We start from the raw sequence: 26,897 nt of genomic DNA on the forward strand, positions 1-26,897 counted from the left end.
GTGGGCACAAGGCAGGGTGCACTCTGGACAGGGCACCAGTCCATTGCAGGGCACTCTCAGACACTCACACCAGGGCAAGTTTTCCCAGAAGCCTATTAATCTCCCATTATGTCTTTGGACTGTTTGAAGAAACAGGAGGACCTGGGGGAACCCCATGCAAACACACGGAGAATATACAGACTCCACGCAGAGAGCACCCCAGGTCTGGAACTGAACCCTGGGCCTCAGCACTGCTCACCACTGCTTCGCCATGTCACCCTTTCAGTGAGGTCTACTAAACATATCCTCATGATGTTCATGACAACGAACATCACAGCAACACATACAGTATACATGCTCAGCACATAAGATGAATACAGAGGACAATTATGGTGCAGTTATTCCAGTTTTGTAAAATAATCCCACAATCCATGGTTCCATAGCATTTTGAAACCAGAGGTTGATTAAATCCACAATATTCTGGGACACCTCAGACTGCACTCCTTCACTGTTGGCTGGGATTACAAACTACTGTGACTGACTGACAAAGTTTAATTTTGCAGACAAGGCCAAATACATTTTCTTTGTGACTACACATGCAATCCTAAATAATAGACTATTATCTTATTTTCTTTTAGTATAATGGAATCCTGCTATTAATGACTTATAAAGTTTTAGATATTACAACGAAAAACAACTATTCATATGAAACATGTGTGATGAATTACCCTGCACTTTCTGTTCCTTGAGTACAAAAAGAAATAATAATGTAATGCTGGTTACAGACACTACCCAATCATTTAGTACAAAAAAAATTCTATTTTTAGCAAGGAATTAACCTTGTAGACAGCGCACGCTGGCGCAATTTCCCCAATCTCGAACCTTTTGCAGAAGAAATGAGCCACCTGCTTTGGTTTTATAGCGCAACATCATAACTCTGGAATCAACTGGATTTTTGCACGTCTAAATATACGAAACGCATAAATTATAACTCTGTAAGCAGAATTTTAAAAAATAATATACAACGAAAACAGGCATATTTTTATTTTATTTTATTTAAACACCGTAGTCCTTGAAACGTCAAACCGTCATACGTCACGTGAATTGCTTTTGACCTCTTCAGTCAATTACAACCAAACTCCTTTTTCCAGATCCTGCTTTACTCTTTCTCCACCGTCCTGTTATTGGTCGCTTTAGTGAGTAACTTTTGTTTCTTCCTTCTGATTGGTTAAAATTCCTGACGTACTCTGCAGCAGGTTACTGTGTCCCCCCGGCGTGTGCGCTGTAGATAAGTGACAATGGCGAGCTGGTGTGCAAGAGCAGCAAGACAGTGCTATTCTGTGATAGCATCGCCTGGCCTCATAAGGTAAGAGGAAAGTAAAGTGATCAACGATCGTCTGTAGTTATTTCACATTCCCTAACTTGCTCGAGGTGTCCTTAGCGCTGTTGAATTTGCGCCATGTAACGTGGAGGTTAACAGTTACATCACTGGGGATGCCAGAGGTAAGTCTCGTTATTTAAAGCAGTCCGGTCAAGGTTAAAAGGGTTTAAGGTTGTTTATGCCATTGGGTAGAACTCGCTCTTCTGAATACCGTAGGAATCTGAAAAGCGTAGCCTTCGTGCATTGCTACAACATGTGGTGTGTTCTTACTTTTTACGCAAGAGAAAAATGTATGAGTCTTCCATTAAATTGCTTCATAAGGAAGAGCAACCGATTTCATAATCTTGTTTGGCTCTGGGAGATTCAAATTGCGCTTTATACGAAGTTACACAATGCATTTCAGTACGTTTTTGCACGATAATGGTGTATTAATTAACCCTGACCAGTTTGCCTTTGATTACAATGTAGTAACTTGTTTTCCTATTTTTCGCATGATCCCAAATGAAGTATCGCAAAAGAATACAGGAGAGGTTTTCAAAGGAGACTCGTTACTTAAAGTGTGATGTAACAGCATGACACTAGTGCTGAACTGGGGATATTGTCCGTAGTGAACAGAACAAACTCCTGCAACTGCGTCAACAGCAGATGTCACTAGAGATCAGGACATCTCGGAATATTAAGAGGACGTTTTTGTGTGACTTGTTAATTCAGATCAGATCACTTTATTGGCCATCTACAATTGCTTGTATTAGGAATTTGTCTTTTTGCATACCCCAACCTTTGCTCCATGAGATACACAGGTAGAGAAGTTTGGGGTCAGAGCGCAGGGTCAGCCATTTATACGGCACAGTTGGATAATTGCTCCATTTATACCTGGAGCAGTTGGGGTTAAGGGCCTTGCTCAGGGGCCCAACGGAGTAGGATTTCTCTGCTGGCTACGGGATATGAACAGGCAACCTTCCAGCCACAGATCCTTAGCCACAGAGCCACCATGTTCTTTGCTTTGTATTACTTACATGTTAGTCTTATGTGTTGGGATTCTTGTTTTATAGTAATGCAGTCCGTTTTGTTATACAGTTCTCTAAATTGTAAGGAGCCAGCACTATCCCAGCTACTTTGTCATAGTAGAGAAGCTCAGACCTCAGGTGGTATTCTTCTGTGTTCAGGCTACAGATCTACAATGCGCTGAGCAGGCTGAGCACAGGCGTAGCAGTACTTATTACGTTTAACAAGTTTCCATCACTTTAGGAAACGTTAATGCACTGCAAACGCCCATAACGGTACAAATAAGTGTCAGTTTCACGTTTCAGGCCTTGAGATGTGCTTTCCTCCACAGGGCTTCCCCAAGACTGCTTTGCACTGCTGCCCAGCAGAAGAGCAATGGGCAGAGCACAGAGGAGGAGCAGGGCGGGGGGCAGCACGCTCAGCAGACCCCAGCCGAGAAGGCGCTGGCAGAGGAGAAGAGTCAGCTTGAAGAGCAGCTGAAAGAGATCACCGTAAGCGTTCTTCTGAGCTGACACCTGAACCACGTAGAACTCGCTTCATTTCGCTGCTATGAGTTCATGTTCTGTCACTCTCGCCTCAGTTGTATTCTTAAAAGATGTTCAGCCAAAGTACTTTTTTTTTCTAGATATAGGCAAGTGTGGTATTTGTCTGAGAAGATGTTATAACACTCGAGTAGTCAAATTATATTTTTTTTGGGTGGGGGGGTTTCAGTATCTTAATGGAAATTAAACACTTCGAAGATTTTTCTAAATCACATTCTGTTCTTTAGGAGCAAACACATGCTGCATTTTTGTTGAATGATGTGTGTGCACTCAGGCACTCAGTTCTAAGGCCTGTGGGTGGTTATATCACTTAGGGATGGGGATTTTCATATTCAGAGCAAACAGCTGAAAATGACGGAGGTTTCACATATTAGAAAATTATTCATCTATTGCTCAGTCCTCATAGATTTCCTCATTTAATTCCTTTAACAGTTGTTAAAGGATATAGTTGTGATACGCTGGTTTCTTTCAAGCAACAGCCGGATGAAATATTTAACTACTAAACAGGCTTGATGGGCCGAATGCCCTCCTCTTATTTGTAACCTCTCTTATGGTTTTAACAGGACAAGTACAAGAGGGCCCTTGCAGACACTGAAAACCTAAGGCAGAGGAGCCAGAAAATGGTGGAAGAAGCTAAATTATATGGTAAGCTTGTAGGAAATTGTCTATGCCCATCATGACTTTATGCCTTCCACTGAAATACGGGCTAGTGTGGTAGTGTCTTAGTTGCCCTTTGTGCCCTGGAAGGACTGCCATCTCTTCCTGGGTATGTTTTCCCTCCTTGCGCCCTCCAGCTTCGAGACTTGAATCCTAAAGAAATTTTTCTTCTTTACTTTTAAAAATGAGCCGCTCAGATTTTTATTTGGGCGGCCCAGTGGTTAGCCTTTGCTGCCTCACAGTGCTAGAGCCCTGGGTTCCATTCCAGACCTGGGATGCTCTGTGTAGAGCTTGTAAATTCTCTCCAGGTCTTCAATGGGTGTGCCACTTTCCCCCCACAGTCCAAAGACGTACTGGTGAAGTAAATTGGCTTCTGGGGAAAACTGGCCATGGTTTAAGTGGGTGCACGTCTGTGTGTGCTCTGTGATGGACGGGCATCCCATCCAGGGTGTACCCTGCCTTGCATCCATTGCTTGCTGGGATAGGCTCCGGCTTCACCATGACCCTGAATTGGATGAAGCGTTTAGAAGATGGATGAATTTTAACGAACTGGACGACAGTACCCAATCAAGAAGTATTCATTCCGCAACAGACAAGCAGTTTGCCTCTGTGATCGTGAGGCTATGATGATTTAGGAGTATATTCCATGTAATTCTATGTATGCATTTGAATTGATTATATTAGGAAAAAAAAGTTCAGTCTAGTGATTTCTATGGAGACACATTTATTTTAAGTACATTTTAGAGTCAATAAGCACATAACCTAATCCGTGACCCATTGTGCTACCAAACACTTTAAATTGTTGCAGCCACTTCACATTTTTACACAGTCTTATCAGTGTTCAAATGATTTTTTCAGGTGGTAAAATGCATATTCACTTGGAATTATGTCTAGAGACTGACTTGGTTATAATAAGATTTTTTTTCTTCTGGTGAAATCCTTGGTTGCATTGATTGTACATTGTAGTGCTGCTCAATACATATGGAAGCGTTTCCTAAATATGCAGGCAGAAGGTTTCTGTAGCCTTCAGAATGCAATCTGCACCCATCATCACAAATTACAGCATCAGTAAAGATTGAGATGATGTGGTGTTCTTCAGAGCATCTCTAGTTCCTTCCTTTCTCTGCTCTTTAACCTCTCCTTCACTTTGGTAAAGGTGTTCATGGTCCCATCTGTCTATAAACCTTTGATCAAAAACTCTTTGAGCTCATCTTGGTATTTATCATCTGTCAAAATATGAAGGACAATGTATATTTTGGTCTAATATGATTAAATACATGGAAATACCTGAAAATAAATGTGTATAAATATGAATTACAAGTACAGTATAAATCTTAATTACACACACAAATTGCTTCACAAAAACACATTTTGTCTATATTGTTCAAATACTTTTAAAGAGCACTGTATTGTGTGTATATATATATAAGGTGTATGTTATATACATTTCCTGTTGAAAGGAATTATTTCCCTAAATGTTGAACAATAGGTTTGGGATATATCACATTTTAATTGTTTTGTTTGCCATTATTAATATGAATCACTAGGTATTCAAGGATTCTGCAAAGACCTACTAGAAGTTGCTGACATTCTGGAAAAGGCGACAGTGAGTGTCCCCAAAGAGGAGGTGACTCCAGAGAATCCTCACCTGAAGAGTCTGTATGAAGGGCTGGTCATGACAGAGGTCCAGATTCAGAAAGTGTTTGCCAAGCATGGTTTGGTCAAGCTTAACCCTGCGGGGCAGAAGTTTGACCCCTATGAACATGAAGCTCTCTTCCATGCATTTGTGGAGGGGAAGGAACCGGGCACAGTAACCATGGTTACGAAAGTGGGATACAAGCTGCATGGGCGCACTCTGAGGCCTGCGTTAGTGGGTGTTGCAAAAGCACCATAACAGAATTTGTAAAAAGAATGTATTTGGTGGGTAACGGATTGGGGTTTTTGTTCAAATTCAAAGTATCTTTGGACTTGATTTTTGAACAGCATGTAATTGAAAAAACTTGTAACCTAAAATGAAACTCTTAATCTGTTTGATTCCCCCCACTGTGTTACAAGTTATGCATTTCTGCTCGACAATATATTTTTCTAAATGCAGATGAACCTTGTTTTCATATTTTGAATAGCCTATCATAATTGTCTCCTCGTGTTTTAGCAGCTCAAAGGAAGCTAAACCCGTTAACCACAAAAAAAACTACAAGAAATCAGGTTTATGTCTCATAGTTTGAATTTCTTTTGTAAACATGTACAATGTATGTAAGCGCTCTTTGCAGCATTTTCAGGTTTATTCCACGTTATAACACTTTCTTAATAAAAAAAAATAGCTTACAGAACCTTGGCTTTGAGAAGAAACTGAGGGAGTTAAAGTTTGAAGTGTTTTCATTTTTTTTAAACAAAGGAGTTTTTGTTAGGAAGAAGAGAAAGTTAAGCAGAAAAGTGAGGATAGAGGGTAAACAAAATCAGAGGTGGGGAGGGAGGGAAACATTAGGAATGGCAACCTTAAGGGTTGTAGGTGTCTGCGGTAAAATGTCCATTGAACTTCATCAGACAGTGTTATGAAGAGAGATGCAAAAATTGCATTAGCATTTGTAAAGGCCACAGCTGCAGATGTGTGCCTTTGAACCAACATTCGGGGGGAACTAAAGGTGTCACAGAAGGCCAAGGAATTGCAAGGTTTCTGAAATGATGTCCCAGCCTGCTAGATGCAAAAAAAAATAGCATGGCGATGAAGAAAACTGCCTCAGTATGAATTAAAAAACACTTAGTTCAGGCACAGAGATATGTATTTCAGGAGCTATTACCTTTGGAAGGGTGTTTCCATTCCTTTTCCTCAGGTTGTTGAAGCCTTTTTGATCTGTGCTAACTCTTATCTATTGTTTTCACCTGTTAATGTGTTTGAAGTTAATTGTAACACCGCAGGGTATGGCAACTATACTTAGGTGCATATAATATTGCTAAGTTAACTCTTTTATCACCTCCTTTGTCTTTTGGGCCTCATTACTGAAAAAAACTAGGTAATCAGAACTTCATATGAGAAAACATGTTGACAGTACACACCATGTACTTACCTAATAATGTTCTCTCTAGTGAGATTATATGATGATAATACATACAATGCCATTTTCAAATCTAAATATTTTAATATTCATATTTTTATTTTCTACAACACTGCCCACTGGCACTTCACATATTTCATGAAACCTTGAATTTCCGTCCACCAATTAGGATTTCGCTGGACAGGAACCTTAGTGATTGGAAGATAAATTACATCTTATTAAAAGCAAACACTAGTCTTGTTGCAAACATTCCAATGTATTATTTCATTCCATATCTTGGTAGGGTTCTGCACCTGAATGGTTCCAATAGGATCTTTGAAATTTTGAAATTATTCTTGCACTCATTCCTGTGACAAGTGCAGCTGGATGCCATCGTACATGTCTGTGAATCTTTTCACTATACAGTATTAGTAAATTCTTGAACCATACTAATAATATTACAGAATAATCTAGGGAAAAGAGCTGCTGTGTTTTTGTTTCCTGTCAATGTTTTATGTTTTTTATTCAGTTATACATTCATGGTAATTTGAGTTTTATGCTACTGGAACATAAATGTTTAGTTCTATAAATATTTGTACAATATTTAGTTTTACTCTTATCATGCATTTGAAGGTAATCTGTGTACAATGTTCCCATTCAAATTCTGTTCTGTCTTTACTGTATAGTCTAATTTTCGGCAACAATTCCCAACATAAATTAAAAACCCACTAAAATATTTCTTATTGTTTGCTTTGTTTGCAAATAATTAATTTTCAGGAAATACACAGTTGACACTACACTGAAACCCTTAATTCAATCCTTAATCAAATAACCATTAAATCTGAACTTTTTCTCAATTTTAAAAACTTTTTTTAAAATATAAGAGGCATAGAGATATTACAGGCATGGATTTAGTGAAGGCAGGTCCTAACTAGTTTAGAGTTAATAGTAATTTGTTCAATGGACAAGTTATAAAAGATGGACAAAGGATCATAAAAGATTGATTCTCAAACTACAGGTAAGGAAATGTTTGTTTGAATTGAGATTGGTGAATAAATATGAAACAAAGTACAGATAATAGATTAGTGTAATGAGTGGAGAACTACAAAAATCCGTGCAAGGACAAATGCTCTCGCAAATTTATATCAATTATGTAGATTGTGGTATAGTTAGATTTGCAAGTGAAGCAAATATGTAAGATTAATGAACCCTGTAGAAGCAACAAATGAAATTCAAAAAGATCTACATAAAATTCAAGACTGGTAAAACCATGGAAGAAGTGAGCTTCAAGATGTTATTTGTGAAAAAGAGTACTTGAGTATATCGTCTCGTAATTTCAACAATCTGGGGAAGAAAAACAAATGTGTTGAATGTATAGAATTTAAATCAAGGGATGTTATGTACCATTACTTTGAATATTGTGTTTAATTTTGGACACCATGTGTTGCTTTGGATTCATTCCAGAGAGGAGTAACCAGACATATTTTAATGCTTAAAGGAATGTTCATCTACACTGATAAAAGAACTGAGAACTGAATGATTTTGGTTTTAAGCACAGACTTCAATGGGCCTGATTCAAGTATTCAAACAATGTTCAAAGGTGTTGATTGAGTCATCCCAGTGGACAACTTCAGTATGAACAATGAAACAATCCAGAGGACACGGGTGGAACTACATGGATGGGCACTTAAAAACCAAAAACCTGCAGCATGTCTTTAGAGGATTTACTTATCCCAGAGTTATATAGAGGATTGTAAGAGTATAGAACAAGATACCAAGTCATATCTACAGTTTGAACAAGTAGGTGTTTGGTACAAATCCCAGCTGACACACAGTTGTACTCTTAGCCAAAGGATTTAAGCACAAAAAATGTTCCAACAAAAGATCCGGCTGCTGAAAACGTATGTTGCTTTGAATAAAAGTGGCAGCTGAAAGAATTAGTAATGTTGATTAACCTGACTTATTTCAAGAAATATCTGGATGTCTGTAAACTTCTTCATTATATTATTAATATTTTCAATAAAAGCAGGCATTTTGGGAAGAGAGTCATAATCTGTTTCTTGATACATAAATTGCACCGATATGTTAAGTTTAAATTAACAAATGCAAAGTATAAACCAGGACTAAGGGATGCAATTTGAAAATTAAGGTCTTTATAAGACCTTAAGATACATGTAAACCAAATTAGATGGTATCCCAAATGTTTACCTTTAACCATGTCACTATTGTATAGAACTGTAGCATGTTACTTCTCTAGAATAATATTTTGGGAAACTACTTTCTGAAGTCAGTGAAGAAGGCAGCAATATCCTTCAAACAAGCAGCAATATTTAGTTATTGAATAATGTTCACTTGACCATTTTAAATTTATACTTAAGATTATTTCCATACAATGTGTGAAGCTGCATCCCTAAACTGCAAACAATTTGCCAGCTCAATTCCCACCAGCATGAAAGTTTCGAAACAATATACACCTTAGAGAGGAACAAGGATCCTAATCAGACCTCTGTAAATACAAAGTCTCTCGAGGAAAAGATTGATTAAAAGCCTTCACCTTTCATCTACGTTTAAAAATCTATATTAAGAATCTAAGTGGGTTTTCCACAATCAGAAATAATGAAAAAAACAGAAAGTCTCTCTTAAGACTTCACTGTGTCTGATCGTGGAGTTTTCCAGGCAGAATATTGTTAAAACATCTACTGATCCACTTTCTTACCGCTCCTTCCAATTCGGGGTCGTGGGGGAGCCAGAGTCTATCCCACCAAGCAACAGGTACATCACAGGGCAGCCACATACAATTTTCCCAGAAGCCAATTAACCAACCACTGTGGGAAGAAATCCATGTGAACCTGTGGAGAACATACAAACTCCACAAAGACAGCAAGCAAAACCAGAACTGAGCCCAGGACCCCAGCACTGTGAGGCAGCAAAGTTAACTCCATAGTGCTACTGTTGGTAAAAATGTATTTTAAATAAAGAATGAAGCAGGAAACAAAGTATGTGCACTTTAATACAAAACATGTAATGACACACAATTTGATGTGCAATCACAAAGAGTAGAACAGAATAAAGCCCCCCTCAAATTTAACAAGTATTATCCTAACATCAAAATGCCTACTCTACCTAAACACAAGTTTCACAGCATGCTCAGACAGTATGAGGAAGGCTTTGACATGTTTGTTGTTTTTTTTGTACAAAAGTTATAAAATATTCCTGAAATAAAATACTTTACATTTCACAGGTCAATCTTTATATTTTTTTTTCTTATTTTACAAAAAATATTTACAATTGCTAAAATATTTAACAAACTCCCATGAAATACAAAAGACAAAACGTTAACATTTAACTGAAACTTTGAATGGGTTTAATAACTTGAATGATCATTTCGTATCTCAGATTACCAAAACAGATATTAAATGGCTCCTCTACTGACATGAAATTACTTTTGAATGAAATATTTTTATATCAACTGCAACACTTAGCTTAATATTTTTACATGTCGGAGAAAACTAGTCGGATGTTAGAAAGTTTAACATGCTGAGTCAACAAAGCAACACGCCATTTGTTAAGAAAGTAATATGAGCATCCTTCTGGGGCAAATTTAATTTCCCCTCCTTGTTTACTTGGCATTTCCAAACAGTAAATCAAGCTTAGGAACACAAACCTCCACATGTGTGTCCACCTTAATAAAGGTAGAGCACAAAAGTAGACAAAAAGAGAATAATGAAAATCTAACACAGGATTTAGTCACTGGCTGACAACGGCATTGATCAAAACAAATGAAAAACATGCAAGTTGTGATTCTTCTGGTTTGCAAGCATGCTCTTCACAAATATAGCTAAAACACAGGCCAGGGGGCTGCAAAATACAAGACTACTGTATGTTTCACCAAGTGGACAGAGCCGGCTCACTTACATTGAGATAAGACAAAAACACAACCCCAATGTGATTGCTTAAGCTACACTCAAACAGTAAGTAATGACATTTAACACTTCTATCACATTACCACCCACTGTAGTAACTCACAAAAAAAAGGCTAACGGTTAAAAAGAGAAAACAAAATCTGTCCTAAAATGTAAGAGTAATTTGCTCATCTTAAACAGTATAGCCTGAATCACAGGTTTCAGTGCCATACCTCAGTGTTCAAATGTTTAGAGTTTTCACTCGCATCTTCTCAAGACAAATCCAGGTTCTTTCCCCACCCAGTAAACACTAAAAGTTCAACAAAATGATGCACTCACAGACACCCCCTTCCAGTTTGTTTCACTAACCCAATTCCAAAATCGGGAAACAGTAAAAAAGAAAAACAGCACTTAAAACTGCTTTTTTTAATGATGTTTCATGCAATGAGATGTTTAAGTACTCAATTTCCATGGAATCCACTTACAGTTGTGCATGTTTTACAGCTTTCACCCTTATTTGCTAATTTGTCCAACATTCCCACTGTTTGTTTCTAGGCATAAATTCAGAATTTTCACAGAAAGCTGGCTCACACCAGAATACCACAAATTCCAGGCGAATGTCTGAATTTACACAGAACAGACTGAAGTGACATTTTTCACATAACATTCCAACCTTTGATAAAACCTGCGTCAGCATTTTCTTACTAAATTTCTGAATGGGTAAAAACCCACGATACAACAGACGAAATGGAAAGGCTGATTCAACACTTAGAACCTATTGAGGGAGTCTACACATTTTATGAAGGCTGTGGCAGGAGTTAAATACTTCAGTGTATGAGCTGGAAACTTTGTTTCCATATTTTTCTCACTATCAGCATTTTAACAGTGAAACCATCTCACTCGATGCAAAATGCTGAAGCATTCCCTATTACTAGTCACAACTGTAAGGGTTTATCATGGTATTTACAGAGTAAGGAGGGCTGTCTTTGTACAAGCTGCAAAGAAACACGTAGAAAGTGAATTCCTTTTCCGCTACTGATAGTTTTCTTTCCTTTTTCCTTTTCAGCAAGAAACTGACCTCTGCTTTATGTTTATTCACAGAGCAAAACCCATTTCTTTGTTATCGGCAAATTCAATCTTACTTTGTACTGGTTTAATGTCAGCAACATGCGACAGTTTTAAGCTCTGTACAGATATTGACAAAATGGTTTTTCAATCGTCAAACGGAGGCGTAACATATGTTATAACTTGCCAAGTTATCTCGATGCCAAGATAGTTGTTACTCTCTGCGAAAGCAAAATGTAACTGCCAATGTCTCTCAGTTGTGGTTGCTGCAGTCTTTTGAGGTTTTACAAACAACATGCTAAGGTAATATAAATATACTAAACCTTTGGATTTTATTTTGTGAAAAGATCTATACGGGATTTTCATTTAATAACGGTAATCGATACTGCGATATGAGACTCATAAAGGTTTAGAAATAAAACTAAATTTAAGTTATTGCACAAAATAAAAACCCAAACTTCTCCTTCACAACTACACTATATATCTAAAAACTGCATTTTAGTTCTTACTGTATATCAGCTGCTCCTACAGTACAAGAACAAAGAACTGTAGACACTGTTCTTGTAGCAGTATCTTTTGACTTAATGCTTTAAAGATACTTGCAACATGCTTCAGACCCTACATGGCTTGATGCTGCACACAATTTAAACAATGCATTATCTGCCAGTTAATTAAATCTTGCATGTCCTGTATTTGAAAGAAAAACAACATTCTTGGCAAGAATTAGAGTGAACCAATAAATTATAACACAATGTCCAGAGTATCACATGCAAACCACCAGTCAAATACATGAACCTGCTACAGTACAAGAGATTGAAATGATTCACATGTATAACCACATTTATGTCCTCCGTTTTCCCTCCACAGTAGGCCTATACAAACCACCAGCTCCCAAGAAAAAATAAGTTTCACATAAGCATACTATAAATATATTCACAAAGGAAAAAAATACCATAATTCTGAAATATCTCAGATCAGATAGGGTTGACTTTTTGAGAGAATTGGGCACCCGGCTTCAAATAAAATGGCAGAATCCAAATGTCTGTGCTTGTTTGACAAGCAGAGAGTATTTGTTGTGCTTTTAAAATCTTTAGTAATTTCTAAATTAAAAAACATATATACGAGTGCCCTTTGGAGCATTTTCTGTCCTTTTTCTAAAAGACCTTCTTGTACCAGACCCTAACAACGATACACTTGGCTCTTTCTTCCTTGACAAAGCCCGCTCGGACAGCTTCACTCTTACAAACATTTTGGCAACTAAAACAAAAACGAACAAACTCAGAGAACGAGAATAGAAAAGGGAGATGCATATACAGTATTACAAAATAACTCCCCCCCCCCCCCCCCCAAAGGACTCAACAGGCCAAATGAATATCCCAGCTGCCTGAAACTGTACAAAGCAGTTTCTTTCCTAAAACAGAAATGACACTTTTTCTCTCCGTGCATTTATCTCTCAAGACAAAGCCAAATGAATCCAGCATGACTTTTGGATTGTAGGAGATAAATGTTAACAATAGCATGGGTCTCCCTCCCTTACACAAAAGGCGGTGCCTCGTTGTGACTTCAAAGTTATTACGGAGATCTTTTCCATACACGAGTGACGAAGAGCTGCAGTAAAACAGCACCCACATTGGTAAGTTCAGGGATTGTAGTTGAGCCCTGGGGCAAAGATCACAGGAGAGAAGCAAACGTTGTTCTTCAGTTACTCTGTTATTGCCATTTTGTTTTCTCGCATGCTCAGCTTTAAAAAGGCTTAAATAAACCGCAAACAGCTTTTGACTTCTTTCTTTCGCCAGTCCCAGCATTATCACGCTCCCGTAGAAAGAAACAAAAAATAACGTCCAGTAGTTTGGCCCATTCGGAACTTACAGAGGTCAGACACAGCACACAGAACACCTTGTGAAAAGTAAACCACACACAAATTGGCAATGAAGTGAAACGGGCAACGAAGTAAGACAGACTAAGAGGCGTCCCGCGATATCCATCCACTCTCGGTGAGGAAGTTCAGAATCCTCTTTTTGAGGACTTTGTCCAGGTAGCTAGGGAGACGGCTCTTGGAGGGGATCCCCTGGCGCTTCTGTAGGTGGTCCTTGATTATGATGGTCTTGGCCGTCAGGTAGCGTGTGGGGCTGAGGTTCAGAGAGTTGCAGAGGACCTTCTCCCGGTCGGAGAGCAGCTCGAAGCCGGACAAGTTCTCGATTGCGGCGAACTCGCTGTCCTTGCCCTCCTCTTTGCCCCCGCCACCACCACCGCCGCCGCCGCCCCCGCTCCCACCTCCTCCGCCCCCTCCCCGTTTGGACTGGGCCACGCTCTTGTTCTCCTTGCGCTTCTCCCGCTTGTGCCGCGCCGCCTCGTACTCCACCGACTCGTCCAGCCTGGTGATGCCGTTGCGCCGGTAGCGCTGCAGCTCCCGCACCTTGGCCCTCAGGACCCGCTCCTTGTGCATATTCTCAAAGAACTCCTCGAACTCCCGGCAGGCCATGAACTGGCAGAGGGGCCTCAGCTTGAGCCGCTGCTCCTTCTCCTCCTTGGTGATCTTGCGCTTGGGGGCTGGCGTCGCGGCCGAGGAGCCGGCCGCTGCTGGCGGAGCCGCCGCTGCCACCACCGCCGCCGCTGTCGCCGCCCCCCCGGCAGCCGGCTTCTCCTTGTCCTTCTCCTTCTTGTCCTTGCCCAGGAAGGCCGGCACCAGGTTGTAGTCGCGGGCGATGGTCTTGCGCCGCTGCCGCTCCCTCAGCTTGCGCACGTACATGTCCACGTGGGCCCGCTTCATCTCGATCTCCACGTCATCGTCATCATAGTTGACCGACAGCCCGCTGATCAGCGTCTCGGCGTCCTGGTCGTACTCGATCTCGTAGTCGTCGCGCAGGGGCATGTAGCCCAGCTGCTGCTGCTCGGCGACGGTGATGTCAAGGGGCGGCAGTGGGGTGGTGAGGCTGGGAGACAGCGGCCCCCCACTTGGACATGTGTGGTCCGTCACTCGGTTTGGGATGCTGTCCGGGATACAGGCCTTGCCAAGGTTACCGTGGATGTACATGGTCACGTAGTGCTCCATGACTTCCTGTGGCGTCCTTGAAGCTCCAACATGGGCTGCCATGTCCTCCTGGAACAATACAATTGCGTTAGTGGGGCAATGATACAAATCTTTACACAGGCAGCCATTGTTACAGAGAAACTACACACGTCTTAGTATTTGCTTAGCCAATGGCCTTATCTGGCATAACTCAAAACATACAAAAACTTTCCCTCAGTAAGTAACAATCATGCAGATAAATTACAGAACTAAAAATTAAGCTTAGCACAAACAGAACATGCTGTTTTATGCAAAATAGAACAGTAAGGTTTAAAATGATATACAGACATTGTGGATACCAACAGCACTGAAAACTCACTCTCTATCACCAGTGAACAATGTTCACTGGACTAGGGCAATGTTCACAACAAAGTCCTAGACATCCATGGAGAAAATCTATTCACAAGCTTTCTGTAGGCAAAAATACGTCGTTCCTGTAAACTGGAATAATTGCCTGTGGTTATATCTAATTGCATATATATGGCAGCAAACAAATTGCTAAATCGCACAAGCACGCAGGTGTCTGTTTATGGATATTCTAAGAAAAACTCTTAATAATGTATAGTGTAGTACGGGAAGAATTTATGTTTTTTTTACTTTCTTGATGGTGCAAAACACACATTCTTTACACAGTCATTTTTACTATAGCATTTAAAATCTCACGTATTTGCGATGCGATAGTTTTTTCCACTCGAAGCGTTCAAAATCCTAAAATGTTTAAACGCTCTTAATAATCACAGGTTTTTATTTTATATAAATCTTTAATTTGACGCGTTTTCTACATTCTCAGAAAACCGACAAAGTAATTTTTGATCTTACCTATAGTTTGGCCAGTCCTCCTGATTGAAACCGATTTCAAATTAACTTTTCACTCACTCACAAACGTGACATTTGCTGAAACAGAACAATACTGGAGTACTGCAATTTCAACTGTCACCATCAAAACGTAATCCTCTCTCTTCTTCTCCATCCCGTGGGAAAATAAAAGAAAACTTACCCAGTTTCCAAAGCCATATTGCTCGATCGCATCCAGTAGCGACTGCTCTTCCCTGCTGGTCCAGCCTCCTTCTGCTTCGGGACCCCAAAGAGTAAAGCGTCCCCCGTCTACTTGCTGATACCCATGCCATCGCCGATGATTGCCTATTTCGGCGCCTGCAGAGAAGCATTCTGGACAGAGTTCGATGTCTTGGCACTCGGTGCAACGAAGCCGCAGGTTCGTTACATCTGCTAGACAATTAACGCAGTACTTCTTGCCCAGGTCGGCCATGTTGCAGGCTGCTGCTGCTTGTTGTTGAAGCTGCACAGCCTCCAAGGCAGGCGCATGCGCACTGAGCAGCTACCGCTCTGCTCCCTGCGTCTCATTAATATAAATATCACGCGCATGCTGGTTGGGTCACGCCCCCGTTTCTGGGGCAACCGAAAGACACCGCATTAGGTTTATAAAATAGTTGGACAGGAAAGGTACAGTAGGTGTAATTTCTAGGTGATTCAGTTTTGGGTTCTTTTTTTTCTTTTTGGACCCAGTGTTTAGTTTGAGCTAACTTTACAGCTAACAATAGATTTACATTTATTTTACAGCGGGATAGGAACAAATAGTGACTTATTATTCTTATATTATTTCGTACTGCGATGGAGGCGTCACAGCCCCCCAAACTCGAAACTGTTGAGGAAACGACAGAGTACCTTCCTGAAGCGGAGAACACTAACGGTTTGTCCCAAACCGAAAAGCAAGAAGAGACATTCGAGGGAGAATCTAATGAAGCTGGAAATAACAATGACTGCACTGCTGAACTGCTAGCTGAAAAGGATGGTACCGAGGCTGGGACGGAACAAAAGGAAGAGTTGCCTGAAGTTAACAGTGACCTTCCCGGCACCAGACAGGGGCCAGCAGATGAGGTTTCAGGTGAGTCTCTAGGAGGACCTGCCGAAGCTGAAGCTGAAACCTTAGAAGAGTTAAAAGGAGATAGTGCTGCTGAAGATGCATCAACACCTGTAAAAGAGGAGGAGAAGCAAGTTGTGCCTTCTAGTGAAGTTTTAGCAGAGCAAGAGGAGGAAGAAGGGCAGCAGATCATAGGAGAGCTGCTGTCTCGAGAGGGCAGCCCAGTGGCCCAGCAGGAAAATGCTCCCCTAGAGCTGGAGCTGGAGGCGCCAGAAAGAGAGACAAGCCCAACAGAAGAAGAGGAGGAGGAGGAAGAGGAGGAAGAAGCCCTAAGCATAAACTATGAAGAATACATGGAAAGGTACAAAGAACTTAAGAAGGAAAAGGCGAATATTATCCAGCAGAGCGGTCAGCTACAGAACAAGTTAGTGGAGTACTTCCGCAGGAAGACAGGGGAGGAAATCCGTCATGAGAAAGAGAAGCCAGTCTCAGATCAGGAGCAGCGCTACCTCAAGTACATGTCTACAATGGAGGACCTGAAATGGCAGCACAGGCGGGACTCAGAGAGCTACCAGCAGCAGATCAAGGAGCTGAGAGCCCAGTCCCAGGAAAAAGTGAGCCAGGTGGACAGTGAGTGGAAGGTCTTCATGGGCTTCAAGAAGGAGGTGGCAGTGTCAGCCATGAGCCGGCGCCTAGGAAAGCAAGCCGCTGTCGCACAAGTGGAGCAGATCCAGGCCAATGAGCAGCGGAAAGAGAACGAGCTGGTCCAGGTGAGGCTAGAGAACATCAAGCTGAAGAATAAGGTCAGGAAATTTGAGGCTATGCTGAAGGCTAAGGAGGAGCTGGCTGAAGGGCTGCACCTCATCGACTTTGAGCAGTTGAAGATTGAGAACCAGACGTACAACGAGAAGATTGAGGAGCGCAACGAGGAGCTCCTGAAACTCCGGAAGAAGATTACCAGCACAGTCCAGGTCCTCACCCACGTCAAGGAGAAACTGCAGTTTGTCCAGGTGGAGAACCAGGCAAAGAAGGCTCAACTTACAGAGGTGGAAGCCCTGGTAGCTCGGAAGAGGGACATCCTCACCAAGACCAAACAGGCCCGTGATGCTCTCCGCACGGACAACCTGAAGCTCCGGCAGAAGTGTGGCCTTCTGGGAAATGAGACCTTGCTCCGGGACTTTGAAGAAAAGGTAGATGCCTCCGAAGCTCTGAGTCAGAGGCTTGAGATGCTGAGGCGCCGGCATGCTGAGCTGACACTGAGATGTGTAGGACTCAAGAGAAAACTAGAGCAAGCTAAGCTTTCACGCCAATGAAAAGCAGCAGATGCCAAAAATAACAAGACTCTGGACCCATTTCCTTTCATGGTCAATAACATAAAATAAATCAACCCAAAAAATAACTAAAATAAATGGTGTCAGCTGGTATTTTCAGATATTTCTTATATAGTTGGCTATTTATGTATGAAAGGGAGATATGATTTCTCTAAGATAAGTCAAATCTACAGTTTAGTAGTTGTGTACCTGACATTCACATTAGTCTCCTCATCATGAAAAAATTAAATTGATGATTTATATCAATTACTATCATACAAAATGTGAACAGATTGCCTTCCAGTTGAGATAAACACAGTTGAGATAAAGCAGAACTCTTTTTAAATTAAATTATTTCAGGGTGAACCTCAAATATTTTTAAATAAATTTTACTCATATTCATTTTATATTTATTGTTGTCCGGGTCACTTGTGTGTAGATTCATATTGTGTATAATCAGTTGTCAACCTATTGCTTAAATGGCAATCATCTAAAAGTCTTATTGACTAAATATTTTATCCAGCTCTCTTCCACTGTATTATCTCATGCTTTGGGTTGAGTGGAATTTTAAAAATCATTGGCCTGGGGTATCCAGCTCCTGTCCTCCACTTCCAAAGTGCAATTGTTTGTTGTATCACATTAAATCATTTCTTAGATGTGGGGACACAGTTCAATTGGCCAAATAATGCAATAGCTCTCTTAATCTAATTTGAGCAAAGATACAGTTGTTTTTAATTGAAAATAACTTTATGGGTGACATATTATTATTCAGCATACAGGAGCATGACGTCTCCTTGTCCATTGGGGTGGACACCGAAAAAATAATGTCATTCTCAGGATGTGCATATTTCAGTATAGAGTATTTTGACCTTACTGCAACTTTTGCTTTCCTGTATTTAATCTCATTCCATTGGAAGCACTATTTGATTTATGTTAACTTGAATCTTTTTGCTGACCTTAAGTGTCCTGTGTGTGTTTCTTCATTCAAATCCTCCTACTGTTCTATTGCTTTTTAGGATCTAGGAAACTATTCTTATAACCAAACTGTCTGCCATTTCTATACATTATTTTTTAATGGAATCTTGTTCAGCTTTTTCTAACAGAATAAGTGTTGATTCTGACTTGTTAGTGGTAAAATGCTTTATTTTTTTAACAAGCATTAAAGAGAAATTATTAATAAAGGGTAACAGAGCACTTACATTATAATTTTCTTTCAAATTTACCTATCAAGGCAAAGAAAGACAATAACATAAAACAGAATGTAAAAGGAGTAGTTTCTACCATTTATCTAACTCTATTGTTTCAGCTTTTTGTATTGCATTCCCTTTTGTAAGTTTTGTGTGATTTTGTTTAATACTTCATCCTCATGTTATTTGCAATTATATCTAACTATTGTAAATATGATTGAAAAACAATAAGAACCTGACAGACCTGAAATAAAAAGTACAATTGGGAATATGCAGTTTTTGCTCATGGGATTTTCATAATTACCCCCCTTTTCACTCTTTTCTTTACACTTTCTGGCAACTAGTTTTCAGAAGTCTTTTCAGAGAATTCTCGTATGTAAAAGTTTTCTTTTTAGATCAGTAAATAAATCAAATTCTAAACTGAAATTATACCAATGAATTCTACAAACCACATAGCAGGAAAGTCAAATCAAATGAAACAGAAAATCAAGGTGATAAAGACTAGTCCTTTAAATACACTACATTATGTGGATAAGTTCTGGCACAGGGCTTGGTTGCTAGACTCATCTGTAGTTGACTGCAGCAACACACTCACTGCTGGTCCTAGTTTGATTTAATCATCTCACTAAGTCACAGGGGATTTTACCTTTAGTGCTAAGCAAGCCAAAGGAGAAAAGGCTGTGCCTTTCCCCAGGGGATCGAGGCCAACACCAGTGATATGGGCTACAAAGGAGAAACATTATAGAGGAGCTGGAAGAAAAAAGTCAAACTTCTCAGTCAGCAGTTTATTTTCAAATAGGCTACCCTGGTGAGCAAACAGCTGTATTACGTGTTCTTTCTGCACTCTGCAAAGATAGTATTTTTGGTATAGCATGAGAAACAAAAGTAGACTTACATTCAAAATATAAGGTTGTCATAACAATGCTGTAAACGTGTTTAAACATTTTTCAACTAATCTCATTAACATTTATGCATGTACAAAATAATGTGATTATTATCTTTAAAGGTAATATCAAAGCCATTTACTTTATGTCAAAATTTTAAAGCAGCAGTAACACTCAAAAATGAGACTTAATTGTTTCCCTATTGCCTGGCAAAATAGGCAACCACGGAACAACGGTAAACACAAAGCATTGCATTTTTCTCACAATAGATACCATCCAGCTTGATCAACACAGAATGAAGATTCATCCATCCATTGTTTATAACCACTTCATCCTTAGGAAGGTCCACAGTGAACTAGAGCCTAGCCCAGCAGACACAAGACACAAGGTGGGGCTGTAGTGAATGTGATGCCAGTGCGTTGTAGAGCACACAGAATAAAACAAAATCCTTCAGCTATGTTCGGGGATTGTGAGTCAAAGGGATCTTGCAGGTGCCGAAGGAAAATGCAACTGTCTAAAGGATTAATGTTTTGTTATTTTAAAATTCTCATTTGTCGCAGATCTTTTTCCCCCACTTAACAAAGCAGAGACAAAAGCATTAGAGGCACAAAATCTTTTGAAGCCCCACCCAAATCATTGATGGGTCTTTTTTTACTTTGTTTATAGTAAATGCACAATAATTGCAGACGAACATCTGCATCATTTATTATTAAAACATATCCATCCATTTCCGAACTGTTAATCCAATACAGGGTTGCAGGGGAGATGGAGGCTAACTTGGCAAGCAGCAGGCGAAAGATAGGATAAGCCCTGAATGGGACTCCAGTCTATCGCAAGTCACAGAAATACAGACACACTAACGGCTGGGCCAGTTTTCCAAGCAATCAGTTAACCTACCATTAAGTGGACTGTGGGAGTAAACCGGAAGACCTGGAGAGAACACATGTTAACACAGGGAGAACATACAATATATTTGTATATTGTACAATTGTATATTGTATTGTAAATGGATATTTTTATTGTAAGTTTATGTAAGACTAGCCGTCGGTAAACAACAATTCCATGTTCCCCAAGAAAGAGATGCATTTGTCTGTGTTCTCTTTCAAATAGTGCAAAATTCTGTTCTCAAAGCTACACATGAAAACTGTAAGTACTTATGTTGACATTATGAAATATATTACATTATTTGACCATTTTCCCTTTAGGCAGTATAGGAAAGCAAGAAAAGAAGTCAATCAGAAAGTTAGAATGTAAAGTGTAGGACAAGTCAAAGGATGTTATTTTGAAATTTACAAGCCCTAGCAAGACTAGATTTAGAATATTGTGTCCAATTTTAGGCACCATGTGACAAAAAAGGTATCACTGCTCTATTCAGAAAAGTATGATCAGCTGACAGTCAAAAAGAACTAAACAATAAAACACAAACCAGAGGGTACAAGTGGAAACTACTAGGCAATGTATTTAAAAACAGAAGAGGGGGCAATCTTGTACATAGTGGATTGTGGGAGTTTGGAATAAACTCCCCAGCCAAGTAGTCAAAGATGAAGTATTCACATCTTTCATGTTTCTCTCATTCAAACAATCGGTTATAGGCTTATATAGTGACTTTCAGAGCATTTCTGAGGCACTTTACATCAATTATTTATAAACAATTACGCTCAGAATATACCATGTAATTAAAAGGGGATATGAATTAAAGGGCATTAAAAACAAAAAAAAGGCAGAAGGGTATCTCAAAGACAAGGGGCTACCCCTCATTGGCATTCCTCAGTATGAGGCATCCCCGCAAGTTTTTTGCCATTTATTATTTTTCTAATTATTCAATATAATTATCTGCTACGACACAATTATCCATCTAAATTCCTGTTAATTATATTTATTGGTAAAGATTGGTAACCTTTCGGTAAAAAGTTCATATTCCTGGTAAAGATTATGGTACCCTAAGGCAATACTGAATCTGAGATGGTATGCCAGTCCATCATAAGGCATATACACACATTTGCACACACTCACACACAATCACACACTCAATATAGACAATACAGAGACACCAATTAACATGGCCAGCAAAGGTGCACGCAGTTACAGGGAATACAGACAAAGTTCTCCCAGAAGCCTCTGCAATTTAGGACCTAAGAGCTCTGAGGCTACAGTGCCAGCACCCACTCAGTGCAAAATTACACTGTAGTTTAATATTGATTAACCCAACACAGCTGAAAAGAATCCTTAAGTCTATATAGAAATTAAGTTCGATAGATTTTCACACTCAAAGATTTGCTGTTCCTGATGCAGTGTCATATGTACATGGAATGTTATTTGAATGTTAAAGACTTAAAAACCCTAAAGGCTCGAAAATATGGTAAAAAGTAAGACTGAGCAACTGGATAAGTTAAAAAAAGCCAAAACAACTTTTCTTATGTGTCTGGGTTTGGAATTTCCACACTGCATTTGTGCACAAATCTTCTTCTTTGGTCAGAAAAAGGATGCTTAGCATTTTAGAGGTACAGGACAAATTTTCAGAAGCGATATCCCTTGAGCACTGATTTAAATTACAGCACTGCATACAGTTAGAAACAAGAAGGAAATAGTGCTGTCTAACAATCAGGGCATGTTTATTTTCAGATGGTATATTGTCACAATTCCTTTTCACATATCTGATAATTACAAAGCAGAGACAATAGCATTAACAATATTACATTTTATATGAAAGCTTTCCACAGCAATAATAGACTGACACCTGAGTCATTTAATACTACAAAGACTACCTTTCTGTCTTTCAAGTTTATTACAAAAGAGTTCCATGCATCAGCAACTCGCTGCCCACCAAGGCCAAAAAGCACTTCACTTCATGTACTCGCATTTCAAGAGGGTCAAGAGTTAATAAAAAAAACTAAAGGGAAAATAAGAAAATTGTTTTCCGTGAGGGAAAATTTATTTGAACTGAATTATTTGATAAGAGTAAAAGACAGAATGCACTTACCTCACCTGAATACAAATTAATCCTGAAGCAATCTTTTCATAGCTACAGTAGGTGAGAGGAATTGAATCAATAGTTTTGGATAATAAGAAAAGCAGCATTTGATCAAACTAACCTCATTTGGAAATACTGCACAAAAAATGTACTTGAGTAAGTGGAACCCTTGATACAGTAACAGGTGGCACACACTTTAGAAGAAATTAACTTGAATTAAACATTTCCTCTATGAGGTGATGAGTCTCTCACATCTCCTGGGAAGAATTGTGGCCCACTCTTCCTTACAAAACTGCTTCAGCTCGGTGATGTTTGAGGGCTTTCTTGGGTGCAGAACATTCTTTAGCTCTCGCCACATGATATTAAAATTTAAAACTAACTTAGACATGTGAAATAATTTAGGTTTGTATTAGTAAAAGTTGTGAATCAACTGTTTTAGGTTTGGAGTCTGAACCTCTGCTTCTTTCTCCCATAAAAGTGTTCTGTTTGAACCCTTGTACTTTGGTAAAAGTATGTACACATTATTTGTAGTGAAATGGGACATCATTGTTAACATGTATGTTGTGTGTGTGTATTAAAATGGACAAGTTTAAATTTATTAACAGTCATGTCAAACTACAAGGGCTACTGTACATGAGTCAATATGAGTCCTGACCCTTTGAAACACCTTCATCTTTTGCCTTTAGATAAGGAAGTAAATGAACCACTAGGTGTCAGTAAACACCAACAATGTCGCTTTTTTACATTAAATTCCATTACGATTGATTCAATGACAACGGCAATGATCATTTGATGATGATTTATTTCAGCAAGGAAAACAGTTGAAGATTGAAGAAAGTATCTCAGAGGCAAAAACAACGGCAAAAAATGTTTAGACAATGAAGGTAAGTATCTGTTGTATCAGATGTTTCTTTTTTCAATAAAAGAATACACAAAATCTCAGACTAAATAATGCTATCACTAAATGAAATTATTACTTTTATTGATATAGAAGAAGAAGTATTAGTGGTACTCAAACCAGTCAAGATACTGTAAATCTCCAGGTCCTGATTACATTCTACTGTGTCTGAAAAAAACACTTCAAAGGCAAATGATCTGTAGGAATTCTTTGGAAAATATACACCAGTAATGAATCCCAGCATAGTATATTTTATGTAGTATACTCAGACTTTCATAAAGCTTTGATTAAACCCTCATAATAGATTAATTTTGAAATTGCAAAGTATCAAGCATTCAAGGGTATCAATGTGTTTGGACAGAAACCTGGAACCACAATAACATGTATTATAAAAATAATAATAATTGCTTACACTGATATAGCGCTTTTCTGGACACTCCACTCAAAGTGCTTTACAGGTAATGGGGACTCCCCTCCACCACCACCAGTGTGCAGCATCCACCTGGATGATGCGACGACAGCCATAGTGCGCCAGAACACTCACCACACATCAGCTATCAGTGGGGAGGAGACCAGAGTAATGAAGCCACTTCATAGATGGGGATTATTAGAAGGCTATTATTGGTAAAGTCAAATGGGAAATTTGCCCAGGATGCTGGGGTTACACCCCTACTCTTTTCGAGAAACGTCCTGGGATTTTTAATGACCACAGAGAGTCAGGACCTCGGTTTTACATCTCATCCGAAGGACGGTGTCTGTTTACATTATGGTGTCCCCAGCACTATACTGGGGCATTAGGACCCACATGGACCGCAGGGTGAGCGCCCCCTGCTGGCCCCACTAACACCTCTTCCAGCAGCAACCTTAGTTTTTCCCAGGAGGTCTCCCATCCAGGTACTGACCAGGCTCACACCCACTGAGCTTCAGTGGGTTGCCAGTTGTGTGTTGCAGAGTGATACAGCTGCTGGCTTATCAAAATAACCGGTTTTCCTAATTTATATCACTGCTTGAAATAAATTAGTCAAGTTCACATATGATAGGAGACTGACAGGCATCCAGCTGGCCGACAGGTTCTGTCTTGAGATTGAGGAGTCTGGTGAAGAACTGAGAGTTGTACTGTCAAGCTGGTCAGAGCAAGAAGCATTTCCATTCACAAGTAGGAAACTCAATGACAACCCTGGAACTGATGAAGCAATTACCCACTATGTGGGTACATGTAGCATAGACAGCCGACCTGATCGAGTTCTCACGGCTCCACGTACGATGATTGCCATGGAAACTGGAAGTTGTGAGCTCTGGTTCACCTGAGCATAACACAAACAGCTGCAAAGCAAACTATAAATGGATTAACATTTCAAGAAGGAGGAAACTCTCGGAAGACGTACAAGTACAGTGTGTTCCAAGTAGAAAAAAACTAAAGCTAAAAATATAAAACGGGCAACTGAGCTTGAGGAAGCTATTTATAAAAAAAGATTTGTTTGTGTTGACATCATTTTCTACTTCTTGGCAATGTGGTTATTGTTAGTGGTCTTCAAGACATTTCTTGGCCTTGCTTATAGGTAAGTTAGACCACTTGCACAAAAAGCATACATACAGTGCCTTGCGAAAGTATTCTGCCCCCTTGAACTTTTCAACCTTTTGCCACATTTCAGGCTTCAAACAAAGATATAAATTTTTTATTTTATGTGAAGAATCACCAACAAGTGGGACACAATTGTGAAGTGGAACGAAATCTATTGGATTTTTTAAACTTTTTTAACTAATAAAAAAATGAAAAGTGGGGCGTGCAAAATTATTCGGCCCCCTTGCGTTAATACTTTGTAGAGCCACCTTTTGCTGCGATTACAGCTGCAAGTCGCTTGGGGTATGTCTCTATCAGTTTTGCACATCGAGAGACTGAAATTCTTGCCCATTCTTCCTTGCAAAACAGCTCGAGCTCAGTGAGGTTGGATGGAGAGCGTTTGTGAACAGCAGTTTTCAGCTCTTTCCACAGATTCGATTGGATTCAGGTCTGGACTTTGACTTGGCCATTCAAACACCTGGATACGTTTATTTGTGAACCATTCCTTTGTAGATTTTGCTGTATGTTTGGGATCATTGTCTTGTTGGAAGATAAATCTCCGTCCCAGTTTCAGGTCTTTTGCAGACTCCAACAGGTTTTCATCCAGAATGGTCCTGTATTTGGCTGCATTCATCTTCCCCTTGATCCAGGGACCCAGTGATCATGGGCCTCTTGGCTGCATCTCTGATCAGTCTTCTCCTTGTCTGAGCTGAAAGTTTAGAGGGACGGCCAGGTCTTGGTAGATTTGCAGTGGTCTGATACTCCTTCCATTTCAAGATGATCGCTTGCACAGTGCTCCTTGGGATGTTTGAAGCTTGGGAAATCTTTTTGTATCCAAATCCGGCTTTAAACTTCTCCACAACAGTATTACGGACCTGCCTGGTGTGTTCCTTGGTCTTCATGATGCTCTCTGCGCTTTCAACAGAACCTTGAGACTATCACAGAGCAGGTGCATTTATACAGAGACTTGATTACACACAGGTGGATTCTATTTATCACCATCAGTCATTTAGAACAACATTGGATCATTCAGAGATCCTCGCTGAACTTCTGGAGTGAGTTTGCTGCACTGAAAGTAAAGGGGCCGAATAATTTTGCACGCCCCACTTTTCATTTTTTTATTAGTTAAAAAAGTTTCAAAAATCCAATAGATTTCGTTCCACTTCACAATTGTGTCCCACTTGTTGGTGATTCTTCACATAAAATAAAAAAATTATATCTTTATGTTTGAAGCCTGAAATGTGGCAAGAGGTTGAAAAGTTCAAGGGGGCCGAATACTTTCGCAAGGCACTGTAAATATATACATATTTTATTAGGAACAAATAAAAGTTTATTCAATGCTGAAAAGAGAAGAAAAGAAACAATGTTTCGGCTGTGGGCTAAAGAGGACTTGGCTGCCTTGTTGGCAATTACATCTGAGCAGACTTGGCATATCATTGGTGGGCTTTCTTTGGATGTAACATTAGAAGCTGCTGGTTGTGAACACCCCAGATGGCTAGCGACAGAGCATTTGTCGAGACTCTAGCACGCCGATGACAAAAAGACGTTGTTCTTTTGATACATGAGGCATATTT

The 26,897-nt window shown here is 39.7% G+C and overlaps 3 protein-coding genes across 3 annotated transcripts; 2 read left to right on the forward strand and 1 right to left on the reverse strand.

The window, feature by feature from the left end:
- The first annotated feature begins 1,229 nt into the window (after positions 1 to 1,229).
- On the forward strand, positions 1,230 to 7,332 carry grpel1 (GrpE-like 1, mitochondrial). The gene is made up of 4 exons (XM_006629610.3): positions 1,230 to 1,345; positions 2,697 to 2,856; positions 3,471 to 3,552; positions 5,112 to 7,332. The coding sequence occupies exons 1-4, from the start codon at positions 1,278 to 1,280 to the stop codon at positions 5,456 to 5,458; spliced, it is 657 nt and encodes a 218-aa protein (XP_006629673.1). The 5' UTR covers positions 1,230 to 1,277; the 3' UTR covers positions 5,459 to 7,332.
- A 2,256-nt stretch (positions 7,333 to 9,588) lies between these two features.
- tada2b (transcriptional adaptor 2B) lies at positions 9,589 to 15,955 on the reverse strand. Its single transcript, XM_015345033.2, has 2 exons — positions 15,631 to 15,955; positions 9,589 to 14,663 (listed from the first exon to the last, which is right to left on the reverse strand). The coding sequence occupies exons 1-2, from the start codon at positions 15,898 to 15,900 to the stop codon at positions 13,524 to 13,526; spliced, it is 1,410 nt and encodes a 469-aa protein (XP_015200519.1). The 5' UTR covers positions 15,901 to 15,955; the 3' UTR covers positions 9,589 to 13,523.
- Positions 15,956 to 16,034: 79 nt separating this feature from the next.
- On the forward strand, positions 16,035 to 19,270 carry cfap184 (cilia and flagella associated protein 184). Its single transcript, XM_015345032.2, has 2 exons — positions 16,035 to 16,094; positions 16,212 to 19,270. The coding sequence occupies exon 2, from the start codon at positions 16,263 to 16,265 to the stop codon at positions 17,823 to 17,825; it is 1,563 nt and encodes a 520-aa protein (XP_015200518.2). The 5' UTR covers positions 16,035 to 16,094; positions 16,212 to 16,262; the 3' UTR covers positions 17,826 to 19,270.
- Positions 19,271 to 26,897: the final 7,627 nt, after the last annotated feature.

The sequence above is a fragment of the Lepisosteus oculatus genome, chromosome 1 (assembly GCF_040954835.1).
Source record: "Lepisosteus oculatus isolate fLepOcu1 chromosome 1, fLepOcu1.hap2, whole genome shotgun sequence".
In the NCBI taxonomy this organism is placed as follows: Eukaryota; Metazoa; Chordata; class Actinopteri; order Semionotiformes; family Lepisosteidae; genus Lepisosteus; species Lepisosteus oculatus.